Source organism: Gallinula chloropus (assembly GCF_964237585.1).
Source record: "Gallinula chloropus genome assembly, chromosome: 20".
Taxonomy (NCBI): Eukaryota; Metazoa; Chordata; class Aves; order Gruiformes; family Rallidae; genus Gallinula; species Gallinula chloropus.
The window spans coordinates 1922031-1948206 of NC_140105.1; the positions used below are offsets into that span (position 1 = coordinate 1922031).

A 26176-nucleotide genomic window follows, 5' to 3' on the forward strand; every position below is an offset into this window, starting at 1 on the left:
CCTGCCAACACAGGGAAGGAGCCTACCAGCCCTTAGTGAGGAGACAGACTCACAGGCTGCATTAAAATACAAACAGGGAGCAGCAACTCACCTCTAAGGATCACACCTCACCTTGTTTGGGAAATTCAAACTGCTTCCCAGGCACAGCCTCTCCTCTCTATTAATGAAGAGCCAGTAAAAAACAACCCCTCTAAACACACCCTCCCCCCCCTTCAAAGCCATCCTACGAAAACCCCTAAAAACCCCAGAGAGAAAACCCAGGAGGCTGAAAAGAGAAGGAATTCTGTGCAAAGGTGCTCTGGCGTGTGTCCAGGGATCCAGGCCCATCCCTCAGGGCTGCAGTGGAGCTGCTCAGGGCTTCCCAGCCCGACCCAGAGGGTTGCAGGGACAGCAGCTCACTCTGAGGGTCTCCGGGCTGCAACAGGAACCCAGAAGGGCTGGGAACAGCAGCAGCACAGTAACACACCTCACTGCCACAGACTTTGGAAAACACTACTTTGGATCGATGTGTTTACACTTACACTCATTCCATCCCATATCAATTTCAGACATTTAAAATCCCAACAGTTTCTCCAAGCCAAACCCCATCATTCTTCTGCCCTCTCTCCATCCCTGCCAGCGGTGACGATCCCGACTCCCCTGGAGGCTGTGAGCTCTGGGAATGCAGGATGCAGAGCAGGATACGCCCAAGGCTGCAAAGCTCAACAGCACTGACAGCAGGAAAAATAACTCCTGCTTTGCTACACTGAGCAGTTACAATCAGGAGGTGCACAGAGAACGTGCGTGAAATAAGCTGTCACAAACTGACAAGGACTATGGTGCACAGAAGTCGGTCTGGGGTTTAAACAGAGATGAGATGAGATGATCTCCAGAGGTCCCTTCCAAGCCCCAGGACTCTGTGAGATCACCAGGGACATGGTCAGAAAGCCTTCTGCATCCCTGATGGGCAGAGTCCCAGCAGAAACACAAGTCTCCTCTGAAGCCTGCCCCTGCTGCAAAACGTGCACTGATGGATGGTTTGTGTTGAAGTACCACAGTAATGACTGAATTAACTGATGGGAAGGAAACCACACAGTGTTCTCAGACATCTGCCTTTCCAACCCAAGAGAAGAGGCAGGTGCCACTTTTCAGGGTGAAATTACTTTAAGGATACTCTCCAACCCTGATTTCTTCACCCCTCAGGATGGGACCTCCAGCTACATTCTCACCACACTTGTTTCTTCCCCAGACAGAGCACACACGTTGTTTTGGCCCCGAATTCAGAGTTCTTCACAGGTTTCAGTCTGGCCAGCAACCTAGGCTGAGCTGGCACCCCAAAACCATGAATTACTGAAAATCATTTATACATTGGCATGGTATGTGCTGCTTGTCCATCAGAACTCGAGTCTTCTGCCCCAGCCACGTTCCAGAACCTTTGCAGAATTATATTGTTACCACAACATCATCACCCACAGCCCTCAGCACACCAGCAGGGTACCACAGAGACACCCTGCACAGGGTGTTAGGAGACTTCTACCACCACCTTACCAACTCACAGTGACTGCAAAAGGCACCCTGCAGTCACCTTCTCCATCCAGCCACCTGAAGCCTCTCAGCACCCCAGAGTTAAAGCACTGAAGTGAACTTCTGAACAGGAACAGCCTGTAATTGAGAAGTCCCAAATCTATTCCACCTAGCAAAGAGGATTTTGGTACAGTAGCTTGAAAAACAAACTATGCCAGTGTGCTGCTGCTCCTGCTCTCAACTCAAGAGCAAGTGATGATCAGCAGGGTTTATCACCCCCCAAAGCAATCGTGATAAAGTAAAATTTGCAATTGAATCCTGTTTTTCTTCTAGGTGCACCAATCACAGAGCTCTCCACAGAGTTCAAGTAACACTTCAGGGCTGAGTGGATCAAGACAAACCACAATTTTCCTCTTGCAGAAAACCTCAGTGGCAGAAGCTGAGTCCCACAGCAGAGACAGCACGTGAGGGACAAACATTTCAATGGGGAGTGACCAAGGCTGGTTCTGTCAGAGGACAATGATAAAAAGGGAATTGTGAAGATACTTGAACACTGCACCAAAAAGCATATTGCTGTTACCAACAGTCTGGGCACCCAAACAACACTTCTTTTCATGGAATCATAGAATCCCAGCCTGGTCTGGGTTGGAAGGGACCCCAAGGATCACAGAGCTCCAACCCCCTGCCACAGGCAGGGACACCAACCTCCAGGCCTGGAGCTACACAAGGTTGCCCAGGGCCCCATCCAACCTGGCCTTGAACACCCCCAGGGATGGGGCACCCACCCCCTCTCTGGGCAGCCTGTTCCAGCCCCTCGCCACTCACTCTGGAAAGAACTTCCCCCTAATATCTCCTCTCCCCCTTCCCTCCTCCAGCTTCACTCCATCCCCCTTGTCCTGCCAGTCTCTGCCCTTTAACAAGCTGATTCCCCTCCTGTTCCTCTGCTCCCTTCAGGGACTGGAAGGCTGCAGTGAGGTCCCCCCACAGCCTTCTCTTCTCCAGGCTGACCCAGCCCAGCTCCCTCAGCCTCTCTCCGTAGGGGAGCTGCTCCAGCCCCCTGAGCATCCCCGTGGCTCCTCTGACCCCTCTCCAACAGCCCCACATCTTTCCTGTCCTGGGGCCCCGGCTCTGGACACAGGACTCCAGCTGGGGCCTCCCCAGGGCAGAGCAGAGGGACAATCCCCTCCCTGTCCCTGCTGCCACCCCTCTGCTGATGGAGCCCAGGATCCCATCGCCCTTCCCAGCTGCAGGAGCCACTGCTGGCTCATGGGGAGCTTCTCACCCACCCTGACACCCAGGTCCTTCTCAGCAGGGTTATGTTTTCATAATAACAGGACTAAAACCCCACCTCATTGTGATGGGCACAGCAGCAGCAGGGAACTGAAAAAGCAGAGAGCTTCCTGGGGAAAAAAAATAAATCCCAGTGGGGGAGTAGGGGAGGATAAAAAATTGATATTTTAACAACAGCAGCAGCTTTGTGAATGAAGCTCCAAGATGAGTCAAGAAAATATTAGAGTTTTACAGCACTTCAAAGTGAAGCTCTGATGAATAACCAGCTCCCCAGCACAACATCTCCTGGCAGAGATGCACAGCTTTCAATACATCCAGAGCAAGACAATGGTTCTCTCTGCTCAGAGATGTGCACTCAAGGCAGCACTCTCAGCTTTCACCCAAGTGACATTTCAGCAGCATCTGCCCCCAGTTCAAAGAGCTATTTATAGCACAGGGGGAGTGGAGAAGGGTGATTTCACCCATCACTCGAGGCCTGGGTGCAAAGCAGGGACCACACGTTGTCGTTTATGATTAAAAGCTCTTCCTCTTCCTGAGCTCTAATGGAGAGTTGCCACTTTGCTAAATCACAACAGAGCTCAACCTGACAGGTGCCTTCTTTTCTGAAAGGCTGAGCGAGCTGGGGCTGTTCAGCCTGGAGAAAAGAAGACTAAGGGGGGGCTTTATTAAGGTGTATAAATATCTTAAGTATGAGATACAGGGGGAAATGGGCAGCCCCTTTTCAGTGTCTGTGGGGACAGGACAAGGGGCAATGGGCTCAAGTTGGAGCACAGGGAGTTCCCCACCAATCTGGGGAAGAACTTCTTCCCAGTGAGGGTGAGGGAGCCCTGGGACAGGCTGCCCAGGGGGTGTGGAGTCTCCTTCTCTGGAGAGATTCCAGCCCCATCTGGACACCAACCTGTGTGACCTGTCCCAGTGACCCTGCTCTGGCAGGGGGTTGGACCCCATGGGCTCTGGAGGTCCTTTCCCACCCCTGTGATTCTATGATTCTTTTCCTGAAAGCACAAGATAAACTCAACAGCAAGGTCTGGATGAGGCTGAGCTCAGGAGCAGTTCTAGCTCTGCACAGAGCACAGACTAACCTTGCACTGTTCCTTCCCAGAGCCTTATTTACACGTGGGAAAATAGAAAACAAAGGATGTTTCTCTCTTCTTCAGAGCACAGATAATCCTGCTCTATTTCAAATACCCTAAAGCAATTTAGTGGGAAAAAAAAAAATCAGCCTTTTAGCTCACATACTGGTGGTTCATTAGCAGGGAAACCTAAAAGCCTGGCTTAACGTTACTCCTCAGTTCAGATGTAATACTCCCAGGCTAGAAGGTCATACTTAACCAATTAAGCATTTTGAGAACATCCAGGGATTTTTCTTTTTCTGATAAAATTAGAAAAACAAGAGGACAAACAAATGCAGTGCCAGCTGGGGAGGCAAAGTGTTGGACACGTCTGGCACCATCCAGGGCAGGGTGGGGACCGCTCTCAAGATGTTACTGCCCTGAACATGCCCAGAGAAACAAGAAAATAGCAAAGATAAGGGATGTGAGGATAGCTGGGTAGGGAAAGAAGGTCTCTGAGGTGCTAGATATCCTGGTGCAGGGACAAAACTAAACCCAGTCAGAGGGCATGAACACTTAAGGGTTTCTGAAGCAGCAAAATGAAAGAGTGAGCTCTGGAGACACTTGGTACCACACCAAACGTGTGTCTGCAGCAGTGGGAACACCTGAGCCCCTCACAGCACAGCAGGAGCCAGCAGCTACCCAAGAACTGCAATTCGGGGTCTCTTCTCCCTGCTCAGTGGAACACAGGGGTTTGAAAACGATGCCATGAATGTAATTCTGAGTCTAATCCTTGTTCTTTTGTTTTGAGCCTTCACTCGAGCCTTGCCAGCACCACAGATCAGAGGCAACCTGAGCTCACCCGTGGCTGAGCTCAGTCAGCAGCACTACAGGGGACAAATGGCATTTAGGAAGGATTTCTTCAGCTGCTGCTTTCCAGAACAAGCATCACAGAGTCTCCAGCTCCTGGGGTGCTCGGTTTGCTGCCATCACCACTTCAACACCATCCCTCCAGCACCAAGGAGACGCAGACAGGAGCTGCATGGCAGATTGCTAGCACTGCTCAGAAATGCTGTTACAAAATGGCTTGCTATCCCACAGCTATAAAGGTCCAAGTCCTGGAAAGGAAGAGCTTTCCACCCTGAGATGGTTGTGTATCACCCCATGGTAGTGTGAGAGCACAAAGCTCATTCAGAGAAACAGGGATGGGAGCAGGGAGACAAGAACCCTCCCTGCAAACACCACCTTCATCTCTCCTCTCAGCTCCCCTGACAGCAAACACTTATCAATGCCAGATTAGAAGAGATTAAGTTATCACAAGAGAAAGTGAAGGTTCATGTCAGGCACCACGGGCAGCAAAGTACACTCTGTAGTAACTACCAGAGGTAGGAGTGGGTGGTGAGATCAGTCTACACAACTGACTACAGCCAAGAAGGTCAAACACAGTTTGTCAAACCCAGCACACAGGGCTCACCACCGGTGTCCAACCACAAAACGAACAAGAAACAGCTTCTGCAGCAAAAAAACATCTTCCACAGCAAGTATGGCAGCATTTTATCTACAGATCTGCCTTGCTGGCAGGGCTGTACATATCCTCATGGGGACTGCCACAATCTGAGACGACAGCAGCTTTGTGGGGCAGAAACAAAAGCAGCCAAAGCACCACAGTGAGCCTACCTTGGGTGTGGAAACACGAATGCCAATTAAACAGGAACGCACAAGGAATCAGTGCAGGGCTCAGGGCACAGCCACTATGGCAAGGATAACGTGACTCCCAGGCATCACACACGAGTGGAGAGTCCAAATGGGAACTAGTACCCATGGATGGCAATCTGGTACTGAATTGTGGTACTGGAAATAGAAAAAACCACAGGCAGACACATCATCAAGAGCAAGGCAGGGACTTAGCCTGGATTTCTTCCAAGGTTTAAAGTGTCAACAGCAGAACCCCCCCCCTCAACAAAGACTCTGCCAATTAAAGACTGTACACATGCATTACAGCCACCACACCAATTACTCTGTGTGTGATATTTATTTCCAAGAAATTATATCTTTCTCTAAGATCCCCAAGAAAACAAGGAATACAGGAGTGGATCACGTAATACCCCTGTGAAACACCAGAAGTGCTTGATAAGGGAAGTGTTAAGTTTTCATCCAACACTTGGGCTCAGATAAAAGCAGCCTCAGGGAAGAAACATTAATCCCATTCAACAAGGTACAGGCTGATCTGAGCAGCCAGAGCCAACTCTGATCAGGAAAATACAGTGTGAGCTGGAGTAGGTATGGAGAAGGGCTGTGAGATGAGCAGGGAAAGAGCCTATTTGGCCAAGAAGTTAGTGATACACAGTCTGAGGGTGAAAAGGGAGAAAATTATTGTGCTTCACCACATAATAGCACATTTACAAAGACAAGAAGCTATTTAGGAGCTGGCTTGGCTTTTTACAAGCAGAGATGGGTGTGAACTGCTTGCATGGTTTTGCTAGAAATTACAAATTTTCTCATCAAGATTGGGACAGCTTCCTAATTCAAGGAATCAAAGCAAGTGGTTAACTCTTTAGGACAGACCTTCCTTGATGGATCTCAGGCTGGGGCTGAGGTGACAGCAGGGCCCGGAGCAGGATGCCCTCAGTGCTCTCCTGGAGCAACCACAAGGAGCTCCTGCCTGGCACACATTCTATTCCAGTAAAGTCACCCTATACTTAGGGCTTTGCTTTATCATTACAGGGCAAACTGTGTTTGTGAATGAAATGAGGCATGTCCTCTGTCATGTACCAGCACAATCCCCAACGTCCCACAACACTCAACAGAGGAAGTTTCCAGCCTGAGAGTCACCAGGGCAAATAAGCCAATTCAGCTGCACAGCTCAGACCTGCTGGCTGAAAAGGTGGTTACTACCCCAATAACACACTCCAGATCTGGTGGTCTAGTTTTCACCTGCAAAGTGAGCTCTCAAACACTGACAGTTGGCATATATGGATGATAAAAACATCAACTAATGTATTAAGAGGAAACTTCAGTGTAGATACATATTTAATCTAAGCAGCCAGGAATCCTGGTATTTCCAGTGCCACATTCTCTGCTGTGCAATCCTGCTCTCTCCTTTCTTATATACCTTAGTGCACACTCTGGGAAGCAACTTGCTTCATCCTATGAAGTCTGCTCCAGCTCAGAAAGCTCTCATGGTCAGGATAATGCAGGCCTATGTTCATCAACCACAAGCTGCACTGAATATACCTCAAGGAGGAAATATAATATACTACTACACCTCCTTAGGAAGAGCTTCTCAAGCTCTCTGGAATACAACCCAAACCGTCTGCCAGCCCACCTCTTGCAGGAAAGCAAATGAATCATCCACATCTGCAGACTTCTGAAAAAAAAGAACAAACCCAGGAGTTTTCCAGGAAGGATGGGAGTGGGGAAGAGGGATGGATCCCCATTTTCTGCTTTAAACTGAAGGCCACAGGGAATTCACTAAGATGAGACTGTACTTCAGCATGGGAAACCAAAACAACTTTGCCAACCTGTGGCACAAGGACAGTGAAAAGGCTGACAGAAGTTCACTCTGTACCACCTCCAGCCAGTTACCCAACCCCTTAGTAACTCTAAATTTAGAAAATGTGGCTATTTTGCCTCAAGACTAATGCTGTTTCAAGGAACTTGGATGCAGAAACTGAACAGAAGTGTTGAATACTTCATGCAGTAGTTGTGAGAATTACTCACTTGGCTTAGATTTGTTCCCACCTTCCAAGAAAAAAGCAACAATTTCCATCTTCAAAAGTAAAGGGCAAAGCCAGAGGACAATCAGGGCCTTGCTGGAAATCTGATCAACTCTGAACAGAAATATTAAGCAGTGCTCCAGGTACACTCACCTGGAAAGCACCAGTCACCCAGGGCAGGCAGCAGCTGGGAAGGGGCCGAGAACTTCCCCCTCCGCCCCCAGCAGCAGGTAAGGCAGATGTGCCACGTGGAGCAAAGCTGGAGGAAGGAAAACACCAAGCTTCCTGGGTGGTCAGAATCCTACTCAAGCTCCAACTGTTTCATTATAGCTGCTGTCCACGATTTCAGTGAGAACCAAGACCTAGGATCAGGTATTTAACACCACAACTCGATCCCAGCCGCCTGGAACACCCCCCTGGCTCCACGACGTGGCTGGTCTTCCCTGATCCCATTAATTTAACCCAGCCCTGCAACACTCACAGCTCACTAGATTTACACCTAAGCTTGTAAACACACTAGGTTACTCAGTTTACTCATGTGAGTAAACTCCAATCAAGCACCAGCTCCTCAATAACAAGACACACAGTATATGCCTCCCCGTTTCCAAGCACCCCACTTCTCACCTATGCCAAAACCCCAACATTTAATTCTGGTTGGGGGTGAGAATAATTTGCCCAGACAGGAATCTCCAGTTATAACTGCCCTGAGGAACATCAGAAGGTCTTCCACCAAGCACAACAGCGCTCAGGTTCTCCAGTCCTGATCAGAAAGGGTCACAGAGAGAAGGCACCGAGCAGCAGTGAGGTACCGCCCCAGCCTGGCAGCACAGGCTGTCCTACCCAGAGTCACCAAGGGGAAAGCTGCTGTCACCTTTCACACACACAGCCAAACAGGCACTGCCACATCAGAGCCCGGAAAGCCCTCTGAAGATGAGAAGTGCTACTTACATGCTAAGTATCTCCATGGGCAGAAAGGCAGCAGTGGTTCTTACAACAAAATCGACTCATACGTAAGATTCCTTTATTCACAAGTTCTATCCTTTCAAAAGTAGATAAAAAATAAACCAGTCATGATGGAACTAATTCCAGCTCTCCCAGTATTAGTGTATTTCACTCATCAGAAGGCTTATCATCCACTGAGGAACGAAAACCATACCGTCATTCCAGCAGGAATGACGCAGCCTGCCCTGGGCTAAGGAACAGAGTTAAAAGCCTTAAGCTCATCTTTTCAGCTGCTGATTAAACAGCCTGTTCACCTGTCGGTCTCCAAACCCCTCCATCACCAGCAGAAGAGCTGTTAGCCTCACAGGCAGCGGTGAGAACAAACACTGAGGTTGTGTTTGATGTGGTTCTGTACCTGCAGCACACACGGTACCAGCTGCAGTGTCAGGGCAGAGGAGGAATGCTGTGCAATGGACCAGGGCACAGCTACCTAGCTGCTTCTTCAACTCAAGAGCCTGTAACCAGAGGCTGTGAAGCGATACCACAGCAAGTGCAAGCTGAGCAGGGTTTCCTTGTTTCAAATTTACCCCAGTGCATTACATTTTTTCCTGGCTTGGAAGCTACAGTAAGTTACCAAATGCTCCTGTCCTCTCCTAGCCTGCTTTGCTTCAAGTCCTTGGTCTCACCTCCTACCAGCAGCCTTCATGCTGCCCCTTCATTTCACAAAGAGCTACAGCACCAGCTGTTGAGGAAAGAAACAGAGGTCATGAATTTAATGACAACAGCAGAAGCAGGGGGAAAAATCAGCTTTGCAATCACAAAGAGCCTACCTAGAGCTCCAACATCCATCCCCAGCAGGGAGCTGGTTGTTGAAACCCCTTGCAAAACTGGGCAAATTATTTAAGATGTAACTTGATGCATCCTACTTTCATGATCTCAGCATATATGCACAAACAGCATTTATCATCTCGGCTTCAACCTGATACCCCATGCCAGCAGCTCACAGAGCAAGAAATCCCCCAAAACAACCCCAACACTCAGAATCTCATCAAGATACCGCTCTAGGCACCACTTCCACACATTTCTAGCTATTGATTTGCTAAAGTTTAGACCAGAGGGTCAGCAGACACAGGGTAGCTCTCTAAGCTCACAGCATACAGGCAATCAATGCTATTTAAGTCTTCTCCATAGCCTGAGCTGCATCACAACCCCCTCCAGTCAGAGCTCCTCTGGTGCAACACGCATCTAACTGATGGAGAAGGATGAACAAAGCATAAAGGTGGCATCACTCCTTTAAAAATGACCCCAAAAGCACAGTCTAGTAGACAGAGGTAGAGATTTCTTAGTCTTAAAATCTGCTCTCGATCTACATGTCCTTCTGGGAGAGGGAGGAATTCCAACTGTGGGTACTTACTGGATCTCTCTTCTCCATGAAGCCACTTTAAACCCTACACAATTAAGGGCAGAAGACAAACATGATGTCACAAGTACTTCCCCGTACCTCTCCTGCACAAGGACCTAATCCCAACACACAGTTATCCCAGCTGCATCCACCATCAGCATGCTTGTTTCCATCCACACCAGCCTCTCATGAAGTCAGCCCAGTAAACATTCCCAGTTTCTACTCCAGCCACTTCCAGTGCCTGGTCCCAGCACCGCAGGCACAGCTCCATATCCTTCTTTCAGCCAGCCGAGCACACAGGGTAGGTAAGAACAAGCCTGAAATGCACAGCAAGAGATGCTTCCAGCAAGAGACACAGTGGAGCCCAGAGCACAGTGCACAAAGGCAGCTCAGCGCTGCAGACACGGGACCCCCCTGCAAGTACCTCAGCTCAGCCCCGAGAGCAACGGACACCTGTCAACCCGAAACCCAGCACATCTGAGAGTGCTGTGGCTTTCGGTTACCAGCAACCCCACCACCTCCACTGCCAGCCCCAGTTACCAGCAACCCCCACCACCTCCACTGCCAGCCCCAGTTACCAGCAGCCCCCACCACCTCCACTGCCAGCCCCAGTTACCAGCAGCCCCCACCACCTCCACTGCCAAATCCCAGTTACCAGCCACCCCCACCACCTCCACTGCCAAATCCCAGCTACCAGCTGCCCCCACCACCTCCACTGCCAACCCAGCCTGTTTTTCAGTTTCTAATCACCCCTTAGGATCATTATCACTCTACCCCCTCAACAGCCTCCTGCTCCCTTCCCATTCAGAAAGAAAACCCCCCTCCCAGTCTGCCAGAGGTAACCCCCACCCAGGTCCTTGTCATTAAGAGAAACCACTTCTGCTGAAGCTTAGCTTCACCAATTCAAACGAGCAGAATATTTTGGTTTCAAACACACACACACATCTATTTAGCAGCCTAACAGCCAACAGCAAATGGAAGAAAGCCCCATCATTACCGTGGAATCTCCCTGGGTTTTGCTCCAGAACATGGAATTAGCATTCTCCTACCTTGCCACAGGTCTAAAGGTCTCACGAGTGAGATGTACCACCTATCCAAGGTGGAGCCTGAACTGACTTAGAGGACAAGTGCTGCAGAGCAACACCACAAAAAGCAAGCCAAGATGTCATCTCACATCCCTCAGTTCCAGGAAACTCGGAACTGACAATCTCAAGAGCATGAAGACTTCAGATTCAAGTATCAGCTCCCATGCTGCAACCACCCATTGGGTCAAACCCCAGCAGCCCAGTGGAAACAATGAGGCAGGTTTCTCCTAAGTAGCATTTAGGAAGGTGTCATCACCTCCCGAGCCTTCGAAATCCCCCAAGTAATTAAACAGCCAAACAAGAGGCTTTTAGCTTCCCAAACGCCAATTATTTCCCAGCACCAACACAAATGCCAAACATTAAAAAGAATGTTTTCCCCTCAGAGAGGAGGGGAGCTGAGGAGAGCTGCCATAAGCAAGACCCTGACCCAAAAAGCATTTGTCAAAGCCTCTGTCATGAGCTTCAATGAAAAAACCCTTCAGCCAAAAAGGGGCTTCAATACATTGTTTAAAGCAGAAGCCTGCACTGGAGCTGCAGCCCATCAGCACAGGAAGAACTCGCAGGAGAAAGCTGCAGCACAGATGCCTCACCCAGGTATTTCAAAGCCCCGTCACGGCTGCTGATTGATTCCTTCTAAAGCTTTTAGTGCACATTAGTTTGTTTACTAGTCCTGAGAGCATTACCAATTTAGCCTTTCTTTTTCCTTCGGCTGTACCAGCACGTTGAAGCGAGTGCAGCTCGGAAGGGAGCGCGTCCCAAACCCACCTGCCTGGGGAGAGGCTCTGGCCATTTGAAAAATAACACTCCCATCTCCACTTGGAACAGTTCTAATTAATCGTGTGGCCCAGGTGGCCACTTGCAACTCCTGAATTATCAATTCACTCCACATGCTGTGCACAAAACAATTCTCCATGCAGCAATAGCGTGCACTGTTTGGCACTCCTGAGGGTTCCGGGCTGAGAGTTCTGCAGGATTCTGCTTTTGCACTGAAATATTAATGATGATCTCCAAGTCTGGATTGCAGGAGCCAAACAAATCAAAGTAAAACAGGGAATCGACTCAGGAGTACGTAACCTTGTGATGGATACTCAATGGATACTCATGGGATTGAAAGGTTACCCATTAAAGCTGTTCTTTGCTGTTACAAAGAACTGCAAAAATTCCACTAAGCCTTTCCTCTGCTGTCTCTAACAGCTACAAACATCAGGTGGCTTCAAAGAACCCCCCTGGGAGACTACCTGAGGTGTCAGGCACAAGGAGAGTTACACACAGCTTCCTCACACAATGAAGCCCAGCATTAATGGCTTACTACAAGGCAGAGCTGTATCCCTCTCCACCTGCTGCCACACACCTAGACGGCATCGCTGCGCTTCCAGGCTGGGAACACCTCACCAGGTTTGCAGATGGAAGCTTTTGAAGATGCTCTGTTTTCATCCCCTCAACCACAAATAGGTTCCAGAGGCACCAACTAGGATTATCACCTGAGGTCACATTCCAGGGGCTGGGATCCCAGCAGCCAGGGCTGAGAGTGGCTGCAAAGGGACAGGAGGGAAAGCACAGACCTTCACTAAAAGGAAGTATTTCCTTCCACCACAGTGTAAGCACAGAGACTGGCATGTAAAAGTTTAGGTCACAACGGTAGCTACAGGGCAGAAGTCAGTCAGGACTAAAATGAATTGAATTTTTGAAATGATGCAAGGATAACATCTCCAGAAACTCCTCCTGATATCTGAGGTCAATAAATTCCAGCAGTGAAGGGTGGGAAGGAACAGACAGGCTGGCTGGGATAAAGCAGAGTTGAATTCAGACATGCTTGTGGAGATACCACCACAGGATTTCCAGCTACCAAGCTGACCAGCCACTGGATTACATCTGAGGAGCACTGGTAGCTCCAATCCATTTCCAAAGCACTGCTGAATGCAATACAAAAGCCACCCAAACCACCTTAGATTTCAGACCTTACAACACAAAAGGCTGCTAAAATCTTAAAGCCCTGCACCTGGACTCTCACAGCAATCCTGGGGCCCTACAGGGTCCCCACACACACCCCCCTGTGCACAGCTCAGCAGCATCCCACGGGGACACCAGAGGAAACACACACTCACAGAGCAGGCAGCAGGATCTGGCAGGCTGAAGGCCTTTAGATAAGGTGCTGTTAACACAACACCTGCACCCTTCCATTCCCCCAGCTGCAGAACAGGCACATGTACCTGCCCTTGCACAGGCTTTGTGAAAACTCAAGGAGGCAAGAGAGCTCTGAGGCTTTCAGGAGGAAGGGCAGCAGCATTTTAAAGCACTCCATGAGCCTTACTAACACACCCCTGTTGAAGCATTTTGGGCTTGGGTCTTAGACTATTCAGTAACGATGATTTCCCAGTGTTTCAGTGGGGAAAGTGGCCATGGGTGGCTGGAAAAGACAAGTGGATGCAGAGAGGAAGAATCCCTGGCTCTTCTTTCAGTCACACACTGTTAATGACCACCAACATGGGAATCAAAGGCAGGAACACACTCAGATACACCACTTATTACCCATGGAGCTGGTGGGGCTTTGTACCAACCACCAGCTCTGTTTCAAGAGAGAGTTTTTATTACTTATTAACACCAGTAATCGTGTGCTTGGGTTTAAGTGGCAGCTTTGCCTCCCACCTCCCAACAGCAAGTACCCAGCTTCCAGAAGAACAGTAGAAGTGACTACCCTACCTATGCACCAGCTGGGAAGGAAGCAGTGTTTAACTGCCCATAGTTTTAAGGAAAGTCAGGAAAGCTCTAGGGTTGTAACCGGGCACAGAGAGCTGCTCTTGACCTTCACACTGGGAGTCAAAGGTGATGTTTCACTATCCTCAAAATCTGCAACAACTTTATTTCTCCCTTGCCTACAACACTGGTTCTCTCCAATACATGCCCTGGGGTTTGTGGACCTTAAAGTGTTAGATGAACAGGAGGCAGGCAAGCAGGCTGTGACACACACACCAGGTACAGGATGGCACGCGTAGTGAAAGCCCTGGGCACGCCTTTACCCTCTGGCCACCCCAGAATTAAGAGCCCAGGGAAATAAAAGGCAGTGAAAAGAAATAAGAAGGTACAATAAGCAGCCTCTTGACTCCATGGTTTGGCTGTGACCTGGACATCAGAAGCAATCTCACAGCCAAAGATGCAGATAACAGCTGCCAACAGCACCCAGCAGCCAAAAAGCTTTAGGCCCAGGACAACCACATGGTGCCTACAGTTTGTACCCCTCCCAGAGTGGACAGTGACAAGCCCATCAGGTTACCTGGCTGGTTCCCAGACACCAGTATAAGCCAGAACGGGCTGGGTCAGGGGACAGCCAAAAAAACCTGATTACAACCACAACATTAAGTCCCAGCGTTTCCAAGGGAGTCAGATTTGGTTTTAGCAGCTCCGAGCCGCAGCGCAGGGCATACACAGCACCTCTCAATTCTGGTGCTGGGCAGCTTTTCAAAAGGAAAAATCAATATGGTAAGTACACCTGAATTCCTCAAGCACTTAGGGAACTTCTCCCTGGGGTCTATTACCTAAGCAGTAAAGACACCTCCACCAGAGGGAAAGGGCCACACGAAGGAATGCCAGAACATTTATCGACAGGAGCGTCTTTGATTGATTTCTGGTCCTTCCCAGTTCAGCTTTTTGCTAACACTGCAAAGGGTACATAGCAAGAGATACAGCAACTGGAGTCAGAGCTAACACTTCTGGGTTGGGGAACCCAACAGCAACTCCAAAGTCCGTGTTTACTCGCTCCAACTGAGGCAGCTTTGTTTAGATGCTGAAAACCACACTCAACTTCGCACAAATCCCTTCTGCACCAGCACGCAAGGATTTCCTTGGAAGGCTGCAGAGATTCAGTTGTAGTTCTGGAGAGAAAGCAAGCTTTTTTCTTCTCCTCTTTTAAGGCAGAAACCCATCACGTGGCTGTATCCTCTCTGAATACCTGTTTTCATTCTCCCTATCTCCAACCGGTCACGTGCCTAATGACACTACCACCTAAATTTAGCTCATTCTGTTCGCACTTGCAACGCTACCGATGCCTGGAAGGCTGCAACACACCTTGCTTCCTCTCTGCCTCGCCTCTCTCCTTCAGCAGACGGGGCCATTTCTGAAACAGCGAAGCAGATGACACACCAGAAGCCTCCTGGCTTTCGCCTGCCATCCCAGAGGAGCCCTGGGACCCGCTGCAAGGACAGCGCAGGCTGCCTGGTTTTGTTCAGTGCAACGCCCATCCCTCGCAGGCCCCTTTGTGCTACATTACAGTGCCCTCTCGCTCGCTTTTGTCTCTGTACTGTCAGTCAGGCTGTGTGAAAACCCCCCAGCCAGAGGAACTTTGGGAAGTGGGAACGTTCTGACGCAGACCTGCACCTTGTGGCTCCCCAGGTATAATTAAGAGGTCACAGATGTACATGTGCCTCATCAGCAAGGAGGGATAGGCTCCCATAAACAAGGGCAGAGCCAAACCACAGATGCCCGCTGCTGCAATCTTTATCTGGTCCAGGCTTCCCTGCTCGGCTGCTGACTCCCCTAAAACCAGCGATGACGACACCGTCCAATAAAGGCAGAGACACTGGCCCACATCCCCAGCGAGCGGGAGGGGGCTGCGCGCCCTCTCACATCACCTTCACACAAACCCTTCCTCGGGGCCGCTAAATCCCAGCGCCCCAAGGAAGCAGCAGCATCCACGCCGGGCTTCCTGAAGCAGCGCGATGAAGGGAGGGAGTTCAGCCTCAGGAGGACATCGCCCACCTTCCCCGCTCGGACGGCGGGCAAGGCCGGGGGGCAAGAGGGGAGAAGGAGCCAGAAGCCCCTTCGCGAGCGGCTCCAGAGCGGCCCAACACCAGGGCCCCGGGAGCCGGCCGGCAGCCCCGGGAGCCGGCAGGCCGCGCAGGCCCCTGCCCCGGGAGGCCTCCAAGGCGGAGCCCCGGCCTTCCAGCCGGGGCCGGGGCCAGGGCCGCCCCCCCACACCCCCCGGGGGGACAGGCTGAGGCCGAGGCGGGCCGCGGGCGGGCCGCGGGCGGGCCGCGGGCAGCCCCCCCCCCCCCCCGCGGTGCCCGAGGCCGCCCCGGTTACCTTGGTCTCCTTGACGTGCTGCTTGATGCCCTCCGGGTACCACTGCACCCGCACGTAGCCCCGCCGCAGCGGGCTGGAGCGGCCCTCCTCCGTGCCTCCGGTGCCGGGGCCTCCCGACTCGGAGCCTCCCGAGCTGGCGGCGCCTCCGCCGCCGCCGCCGCCGCCGGTCCCGCGTCCGCCGCCCTCCTCCTCCTCGGAGTCCGAGTCCTCGCCGTGGATGAGGCGCACCAGGCCGAACCGCACCGAGCCGCGGTAGCGGCCCGACACCAGGTCGTGGGAGAAGAGGAGGCGCTGCGAGCCGCCCGGCGGGGCCGGCAGGGGCAGGGCGGCGGGGGGGGCCGGGGCCGGGGCCGCCTCAGCGGGCTGGTCCGCCATGGCGCCGGGCAGAGCGGGTGAGCGCGCGGCCGGCGGCGCAGGCTGGGGGAGGGGAGAGGAGGGGAGGGGCCGGGCCGCGCGCAAGTTACGGCCTGAGGGCGGGGCCCGGAGGGGGGACACGCCCCGCGCCGCGCGCCCACCGCCACGCCCACTGCCCCGCGCGCGCGCGCCCACCGCACCCGAGGGGCGGCAAGTGGGGGGGGGGGGGAGCGGGGGGGGTGCTGAACGGCGGCGTGCCGGGGCCTCGTCACCGGGGATGCACCGCATCACCCCTGGGTACCCGCTCACCGGGGCTGCACCGCATCACCCCTGGGTACCCGGTCACCGGGGCTGCACCGCATCGTGCCCCATCCCCGGGGCTGCACCGCATCACCCCTGGGTACCCGCTCACCGGGGCTGCACTGCATCACCCCTAGGTAGCCTGTCACCGGGGCTGCACCGCATCATCCCCGGGTACCCGGTACCCGGGGATACACTGCATCATCCCTGGGTACCCCGCTCACGGGGGCTGCACCGCATCATTCCTGGGTACCCTGTCCCCGGGGCTGCACCGCATCCTGCCCCGTCCCCGGGGCTGCACCGCATCACCCCTGGGTACCCTGTCACCGGGGCTGCACCGCATCACCCCTGGGTACCCGGTACCCGGGGCTGCACCGCATCGTGCCCTGGGGCAGACAGGGTGGTGCACGGGGGAGGGATGCACTGGGAGCCAGCTGGCGTTTCAGCTCTGCCCAGCTCCTCAACTGCCCCGAGATGTGGGCAGAGGGATGCTCTAAGTGGTGGCAGAGTACAAACTGTTCCTGTCCTGCCTCCAAACCCCGGAGGGGCAGGTGATGTGGCACTCTCAAAGCCTGCCTTCCCCCAGGCCAGCTCTCCTCCACCCTGGCATTTCACCTCTTGCTACAGCATCACTTCAATCAGAGGGGCAGCGCAGGGCTGTGGTTCCCTGCTTGGAGCATTTCTCAGCATCAACCCCAGGGATAGGGAGCAGAATAGACCTGGAGGGCCCATCAGGTGGGCAAACAGCAGCATGCCCTTGGGGAAAGCCATTTCAAACCCCTGCTCAGCACCACGTGGTGATACAGCTGTGTGCAGGGATGTGCTGGTGGGAGCACACACACCTCCTCCCACCAGCCATGACCTCTGGGAAGTGGATGAGGCAGAGAGCTCAAAGGCACTGCTCAGCGCGTGCTGAGTGCCCCCAGCATGAGGATTTCACCCCCCAACCATCGCTGTGAGGGAGGGGGCTGTGCACCACATCCCCCCAGGGCGTCCAGCCAGCCCACCCGGGGCTGGGGACAAGGTGCTGAGCTCTCTCCCACTGTAGCCAGGGGGAATTGTGCCTCTGTGGGAACAGGATGAGGCCTTGGTGAGGGGAAGAAGGTGCCCTTTGGCTCCATTTGAACTGGCATCGTGTTCTTCTCAAGGTTTCAAAGCACAGCTTTGGCCAGCACGGTGTTGCTTCTCATCAGGCCCTTAATGCACATCCCAACAGCCACTAATAAAATATAGATACAGGTAATGGGCATCAGCCTGTGTGTGGATGGAAACTGTCTCTCTTCGGAGCAATTACAGGCTGAAAAGCAGCGCTGGAGTTTCAGGTGGCCACAAATAGCCCTGCAAACAGTCACCTTGCACAGCCAGGTGGCCTCACAGCAGGGGGATTCTAATGGGGACAGCTCAGGGCTGTCTGCTCCTTAGCAGGAGTTGAGCTGGGGGTGGTTTTGCACTACAATCCCAGCTGGGGCTCTGACACGCTCCCATCAGGACGTGGCACTGGAGAACTCCTTGCTTTTTCAGCACACACCAGCCCAGGGCCTGAGGTGCCACGACCCTGCCGTGCTGCAGGCGTATCACTGTCACTGGGTGTCAGAAGGAGCATCTCCCACTCCCCAAGCCAGGCTTTTGGGATCTCCACTGAGGGGCCTCAGCAGGACAGCCCACCCTGCATAATCCTAAGCCAAGCCCAAGAAGTTCTGCATGCACAACTTTCTTTGGAGATTGAGACTGATTCAGCAGGAGGCCCCAAACGTGCAGGGCTGCTGCCAGGTGACACACATCTAGCAGCTCCCCCCCTTGTTTAGGGACAATTCCCGGTGCTGGGCTGTTGGGGGAAGCATTGGCCTTTATTATCTTTGCAGGAGAACATCATCCCTGCAAGCAGCTGCTTGTGTCTCCTGACTGCCCCACCTGCCTCTGCACCGGGGTACTGGGGGAAAGGAGCCCCCTCCATCCTCCCCAGCTGCAGCTCTCATGGGGCATCTTTGTGCTGGCCTTATGGGGATTGGGGGGCAGGTACTGAGATGCCTGCAGGGTATTGGGGTGCCCACTGAGTGCTGGGGTGCACACAGGGTGCTGGGGTGACTGCAGGGTACTGAGGTGCCCACTGGGTGCCAGGGATACCCAGAGTGTGCCAGGATGCCCAGAGGGTGCTGGACATGCCCACCAGATGCTGGGATGCCAGGAGGGTCCTGGGGATGCCCAGAATGTGCTGGATGCCACCAGGTCCCGGGATAGCTGGAGGATGCCAGGCTGCCGGGATGCCTGGAGAGTGCTGATATGCCCAGAGTGTGCCGGGATGCTGGGATGCCCGGAGGCTGCTGGAGATGCCCAGCGGGTGCTGGGATGGCCGGAGGATCCTGGGGATGCCCGGAGGCTGCTGGAGATGCCCACCGGGTGCTGGGATGCCCTGAGGATCCTGGGGATGCCCGGAGGCTGCTGGAGATGCCCACCGGGTGTTGGGATGCCCGGAGGATGCTGGGGATGCCTGGAGGGTGCCGGATGCCCGGAGGGTGCTGGGTGCCCGGGCTGCGGTGAGGCTCTGGTGCCACCTCGTGGGCTGCCGCCTCCCGCAGCCGCGCAGGGTCCGGCCCGGCGGGTCCCGGCCCGGCGGGAGGGAGGGGGCAGCACGGCTGAGTCGGTGCGGGGGCGCAGAGGCTCCATCCGCGGGCGCAGAGGGTCCGGGGGTCCGGGGGCGCAGAGGCTCCATCCGGGGGCGCAGAGGCTCCGGGGGCGCAGAGGCTCCCCGGCAGGCAGGGTGCCCCGCCGGGCCGGGGCTGGGGGGCTCTCTGCACCCCTCTGCTCTGGTGCCGAGTCCCTGCTTGGCCGAGCCCCCCGAGGTCGGGGGCACTTGTGCTCCGTACGGCCCCTGCCCGGTCCGTGGGAGCGCTGGTGCCGGCAGGGAAGGGGCTGGGGAAGAGCTTGATGCTCCTCCCGGGGAACGTCTGCAGGACCCCCCCCCAGGGACGGGCTGGGGGGTGGGGGGGTCTCTGCTGTGCTGGCAAACAGCACAGAGGGGGTCATTGTGTCCCGAGCACCCCAGCACCCAGAAACGGCAGCAGGCAATGGGACAGATGGAAATCTCCCACCTCATCCCAGTGAGTCCCCCCAAAGCTCCCCAGGCTGGGTGGGCAGGGGAAAGCCCCCCAGGCAGCCCCCAGTGCCCCCATCCCACAGCATCACCCAGCCCTTCCCTGCTTGCTTGTGTGGCCCTGATCAAACACCTCTGGCTGTCCCCACGGACACCCTCAGAGCAGCGTGACTTAATGCCACCCAATCCTCCTCCACGCTCTCTCATCCTCTTTGGCACGACCAAGCCCCTTACAAATCCCCTGACGGGGCTGGTGCTGGGTCCAGGCCCAGCCTTGCTCTGGGATGCAGGATTTGGCTTCCTTGGAGGTGTCATCTGGTTCCCCAGGCATCTCCACGGGGTCATCCTGGCTCCCACCAGCGGTGTGCAGCTGGACCACAGGCAGGATGGGTCCCGCAGAAGCAGGATGCCCTGGAGACAAGTCACCTAACTGCTGTGTCCCACAGTCAGAACTGGATTGAAACTGCCTGGAAGTCTGGGACTGGAGGGTGGGGGCTGCCCCTGCCCAGCCCCTTCCCACCTGCCTGGCCCCCTCCTCCCAGAGGATCCCCTGCTGAACCCCATCCTCCTTCTCCTGGGGATTGTGTGGTGCATGGCCCTGACCTAGTTACAAAGTGCCACAGCCCAGCAGGGCAGAGGAAAGGAGGCTAATCACCTCCTGTGCTCTGGGGAGGGGGCAAACCAGGTCCCTGCCACCCCCTGGCCCAGTCCCCTGCCTGCTAAAGTTGCCACAGCCAAAAAATGTGGGTGAAACTGTCCCCCAAACTCTTTGTACCCAGGCCAGGAGCAATAAGGAATACCAGTCCTGCCAAGGCACGTGTTGGTCTAGTGCAGGGCAAAGCCAGAGTTCCAAGCCTGCTTCCCCTGCCTGCCCCTGAGATCCCAAATGAGGGGTGAAGAAGCATCCCTTCATCTGTCCTAGCACCCCTTCATCTGTCCTAGCACTCCTTCATCCATCCTAAGCTCCCTGCAAGCGCCTGCAGAGGGAACCAGCCCTGTGCCCTCATGGGCCAAAGGGAATACATGTCCAAGGAAACCCACATACGAGGATATTTAAGTATCACATCTATATGATATATCCCCATATTAACATTTCAGGGCCCAGAGCAGAAGCAGCCCCTCTGGGGTCTAATTTAGAGCTGGGGTCTGGCCACCACCAGCCCAGTGCTGCTATTGCAAAGAGCAGCAGCACAAAGGCTCCCAGGCTGCACTGACTCCCTGCTCAGCACGCTGGCTTCCTGGGACCTGCTGGAGACTGGAGCCACTTTTGGGAGCAAGAGGGGAGCACTGGGGAGTAGCAGCAGGAGGCAGCCAGCTGGGGGTCCCCAGAGCCGCATCCTGCAGTGACACTACAGCACCAAGCACTCCACACTGCCAGCCTGTGGCAGCTGATGACCAGGTGGGAGATGAGGGAGGGAAAGCAGAGCCTGTGGCTGACCTCACAGCGATGCACAGACTGCTGCCACCCCCGTTCAACCTCCCTGCAGGCCAGGAGAAAAGCATCACCCTCCCTGGGTAGGTGGGTCCCTTGGCTGAGCCGGGGGAAGGGGCTAAGCAGGGGTGTGAGAGGAGAGGCTGGGTGGGTAATTCAGTGAGCTTGGGAGAACAGACCCCCTGGGTGGTGCCAACAGGGAGGATCCCAATGCCACCTGCGTCCCCTGGGGTGTCAGACCCTGCCCCTTAGGGCAAAGGGAGCAGGAAGGCTGCAGCCATCAAAAGCAGCTTAATCCCCCTGAGCCCTGGGATAACCTGGCCTGAGGCAGGGAGGGAGGCAGGGAGGGAGGCAGGGAGGGAGGGAGGCAGGGAGGAAGAAAGGCAGGGAGGGAGGCAGGGAGGGAGGCAGGGAGGGAGGCAGGAGGGAGGCAGGGAGGGAGGCAGGGAGGGAGGCAGAGCACAGTGCAGCTGAGGAGCCCCTGGGCTGCACGTGCATCACTTCATTCCCAAGCCCTGGCTGAGCAGGGCCAAGCACTGCTTCATCTGCCTCCCACATGTCTCCTTGCTCCAAATCCTGCCCAGAGATAATTGCTGTCTTCCTGAGCAGGCACCCCAACGTGGGGGGGACCAGCCGGGCTGTGGGGCCAGAGTGGCAGCTCAGGACTCTTTGAAGATACCCAGCGAGCTGCTAAATATGTAAATCTCAGCAGGCTGCTGAGGCTCTTGTAATAGAGTTGGTGACCCTCTGCAGCTGTGTGGGATGCAGGGAGGGACAGGCCCAGCTAAAGGCATCAAATGCAGCATCCCTGCTTGGCTATTCCAGCCCCAGGCCAGCCTCTGCTCTGCTGGGCTGGGTTTTAACGGCTGGGAGCTGCTCTCAGCTGTCATTTCTGAAGAGCAGAGAGCTGCTGGGTCGTGCTTCTGTTGTGATTCCATGAGAAAAACTTAGAAGAGGGATATAAGGGAGTAGCCCCAGGTCACTTTGCCCGTGGCTGGAAACTAAGGCAAGTCCTGAGCTCCCCTGGAAACCTCTCTGGGGGAGCAAAGCAAGCTCTGCCTCCTGTCCTGGGCTTCTTTCAGGGCTGCATCTGGTTCCTGATGATAACGAGGATGCCAGCGCTTTTCAATTACTGTTTTTGCTGACCTTCCCAACCATTCCCTTTCTAGGAGCTCACTCTTGGGATAATCCCCCTTTTATTCCCCATGTCCTGATGGGGACAAACATTAGCTTTGCCTATCCAGTTCCTTATGTAACAGCTCCCAGAGACCGAGGGCTGTGCAGGGGAGAGATATTTGGTCTTTGGAATAAGCTCCTTGGGGCAGAAACCTTGGGTCTGCCCCCCCTAATCCTACAAGAAACCAGCTGATTCCCCTGAGAGACCCCCAACCACTCAAGCCCAAGCAATGACCATGCCTGGTACACCCAGCAGCTTCCCCCTCTCCCCAGCACAAAGCACATCCACGCTCATCAGGGCTGCCTTCAGCTTCCAAGGGGCTCCTGATGCCTCCGAGAGGTCTGGATCAAGCCTGGAGCGGTGCTCTCCTTTCCTTTCTCCTTCCCCTCAGCCCTCTGCTCTCCCTGCTTGGTGGGGACTCTGTGCAGAGCAATCAGCTAAATGCTTTATCCTCTGCCAGCGGTCACGCCAGGGGAAAGGGGGGAAGAGAAAAGCCTGACGGGCTCCTGGGGCTGGCCTGTCACCTTAAAGCCTCTCACCTCTCCCCGTCTTTCATCGGGGTTATAAACCCCTTAGGATGTCATCACGTGCTCCAGCAATAACAAATATATAAGCAGGGGCTGCACAGGGTGAGGTAGACAAGGAGGAGGGGAGCTGAACCCCCCAGTTCTCCTCTCCTGCCAGCTGTGGGGCGGCACCGCTGGAGCCCGGCGGGCAGAGGAGCAGCACGGGGTCCCCCTCTGGTAAGCACCCGCTTTTCTGGGGTACTGGGGGCCTTGGGGGCAGCTGGTGGTCCTGACTCGCCAGCCCTGAGTATCCCAGGATGGGGGCAGTGGCCTCAGAGGGGAGGGAAGGAGGTTGGTGTGTGGAGCTTAGGGAAAGGGGCTTTGGCCACAGCCCCTGGCCCATCCCGGCCCCTCCAGCCCTTGCTGTCAAACCCTGGGTGCAGGGACTCCCCCTCACTGAAACCCTCCCTGTTTGGGGTGTGAGGACAACCTGAGCTCTTTCACACAGGGTGATGGGGCTGGGAAACTGGGTGAGTAACTCACTCCTTACTACCAGCTCACCTAAGAACTCGAGCTCCACATCCCAGCAGCGGCTCAGACCGTAGCTAAGTGATGCTGTTAGGGGGGTGCTGCAGACTCACCTCTTTATTTGTGTGTGAGCATCTCTCCAGAGCGTGGGGATGCTCCAGTCTCTGGTGCACAGGTGCCACTGGGCGTGTGGGAAATCCACAGAGCAAGCTGCTGGTACTCTGCTGTGTACCCGTGGGGCTCGTCTCAGGCAGGTCAGGGCTGGAGTTACAGAGCAGGGTTCCAGCCTGGGCTGTAAGTGGCTTGAGCCACGTACAGGAGGCTGTGTTGGGGCAGAAGTCCCAAGCCAGGGGCAGAGGGTTTACTTCCTCACTCCCATTCTTACTTACTCAGTGACCTGGGGGGAGGTCCCTTCACTTCTGCAGGTCGGAGGTCTCCCTGGTGTAACCACAGTGCCGGTACCCCCAGAGCAGCACAGGGCCTGGGGGCAGCTCCAGGGATGGGCTGGGAGGGCAGCCAGCCCCTGGGCTGGGTCTGTCTCCTCCCCTCAGCAGGGACCTGAGGAGCAAAGCAGAAAGTTCAGGGCAAGAGAGCAAATCGATCAGCCCTGCAGCTGCCTAACCTGGGCTGCCAGGAGCAAAGAGCCTGAGGGGGAAAGTACAAGGAAAACAAGCCCAGGAGCAGCCTTTCCCCATCACAACTGCTGCTCCAGGCTGGTGCTGGTTGCAGTCTCTAAAAATAGCTGGAGGCATCCTATTCCCCTTCCCAGGAAGGGAGCAGCCGCTCCAAGGTCTTGGAACTCCCCCACACCCCAGCTCTGTGGATGTCCCTGTAGTGACTTTCCAGTCCTCAGTACAGGGATAAAGCTTTGCTCTTGGTCGGTGACCTGGCTAACAACATCCCCCCGCTCTGGGTGAGCAAACCTCCCACCCTGCACCCCCCACAGCAGCCCAAAGACCAGCCCTGCCTGAGGCCTCACTCAGCTGGGCTGCTCTGCCCCCCAAACCCTCCCCAGCAGCACCCCAAGAACCCACCCCAGGTGCTCAGCATCGCCCAGGATCAAACCAGCGCTGCATTTTCTAGGTGCCCAGAGCCTGCCCTCTTGCCTGCTCTGGGATTTATCCAGGTAGATGAGCCCCTAATCCAATTAGTGGGATGAAGAGTTCCAGAAGATTTGATAAGCAGCTGTACAGACACCCCTCAGCACCCCACTGGCCTCTCAAACCTGACCACCCCTTCACCCCCCTCATACACTGCTCCCAGGAGCATCAACACCCATTCCCAGCACCATCTCAGTTAGTGCTGGTGCCAGGAATTGGGATGCTAAATAATTCCCTCCTCAAAGAACCCCCCCTCTCCCTGATGGACCTGGTCCCTCAGGCAGACCTCCACTTCCAAACCAAATACACCACGCTGCCTCCCCATCCCATCTTGGGCTGGATAGAACAGGCACCTCACCCACCCAGCCCTTGGCATTTAGGGATGGAAAATTCCCAGCTCGTGCTGGTTCTGCCCTGTGCAATGTTTGTGCTGGTAATGCCTTTGTTTCTCTAAATCCTATTAGCCAGGGGCGAGCCTATAATTAGCAGGGAAAGGCAGCACCTCTCAAGCAATAATCAAAAATGACCCAGCTTTGCCCTGGCTTTGCTGCCAGTTGCTTGAATATGGGGCTGAGCAGGGATGCAGGGAGGGATGGAGGGAGGCAGGGATGCATGGAGGGATGGAGGGATGAAGGGATGGAGGGAAGCAGGAAGGGATGCAGGGATGGAGGGATGCAGGGATGGAGGGATGCAGGGAAGCAGGAAGGGATGAAGGGATAGAGGGATGCATGGAGGGAGGGATGCAGGCATGGAGGGAAGGATGGAGGGAGGCAGGGATGGAGGGAGGGATGGAGGGATGCAGGGATGGAGGGATGCAGGAAGGGATGCAGGGATGAGCTCTTCCAGCTAGCTCTGCCTGTGGATCCCGTGCACAGCAAAGTTGTTCCCTTAGTTTGTGGTCCTCTCTGGCTTTGTTAACTTGCTCTTCCTGCACGTGGAATGAGGCAGGCTGAAGCTCCAGGCTCTGATCCAGCTCGAGGGATTTGGCCAGGCTGCGCAGGATGGGTGCTGCCAGCCCAGCTGGGGCACCCACTTGTCCTGCTCTGCACCCATTCTGAGTGTGACTGTGAGCAGAGAGCCCGTGGGGGCTGAGCTGTGTCCCTGGGAGCTGGTGACAGCGCTGAGCCCTGGCAGGCTGGGCTGTCCCCAGGAGCTGGCTCTGCCCCCCTGCCCGTGCCACATCCCACCCTGCCCAGCCCCAGGGCTCTGCTGCCTGCCTCAGGGGTGGGAGGTGTTGGGCAGGATGCTCAGCCCCACGCCTGCTCCCCCTGCCCCAGCTCTAACCCCCGCTGTCCCAGCCCTGTCCCACCACCCAGACCCCCTGACTGGTCACCAGGATTTTGCCCCCCCCCCCCGCCCCGGGTTTGCTGCACCCCAGGGCTGGTGCCAGGCTGCTGGTCCCACAGCCAGGGCAGACTGGCACTGGGGTGACTGGGGACGGGTAGCGGCTGGGCAAGGCTGGCCAGCAGCCTAACCCCCGGCGGTGACCAACAGGTACTTCCAGCAGCCCGGAGCGCTGGAGGAGGGGGGGCTGAAGCAGAGGGTGCTGAGCTGCCCCCGGCAGCCCCGGAGCTGGCAGAGGCTGCTCTGAAGAGCGGGAGCAGGGCAGGAGCAGGGCGGGG

At 55.1% G+C, this 26176-nt stretch overlaps 1 protein-coding gene across 1 annotated transcript in view; it reads right to left on the minus strand.

Annotated features, from left to right (window-relative positions):
• UBE2O (ubiquitin conjugating enzyme E2 O) overlaps positions 1-16441 on the minus strand; it is a gene marked incomplete at its 5' end in the record, with an annotated part of 59625 nt that extends 43184 nt beyond the window's left edge. Inside the window, one exon of the mRNA XM_084273643.1 lies at positions 16067-16441. Within this exon, the coding sequence (XP_084129769.1) occupies positions 16067-16441 (375 nt within the window). The remainder of the gene's footprint in view (positions 1-16066) is intronic.
• Between the last annotated feature and the right edge of the window lie 9735 nt (positions 16442-26176).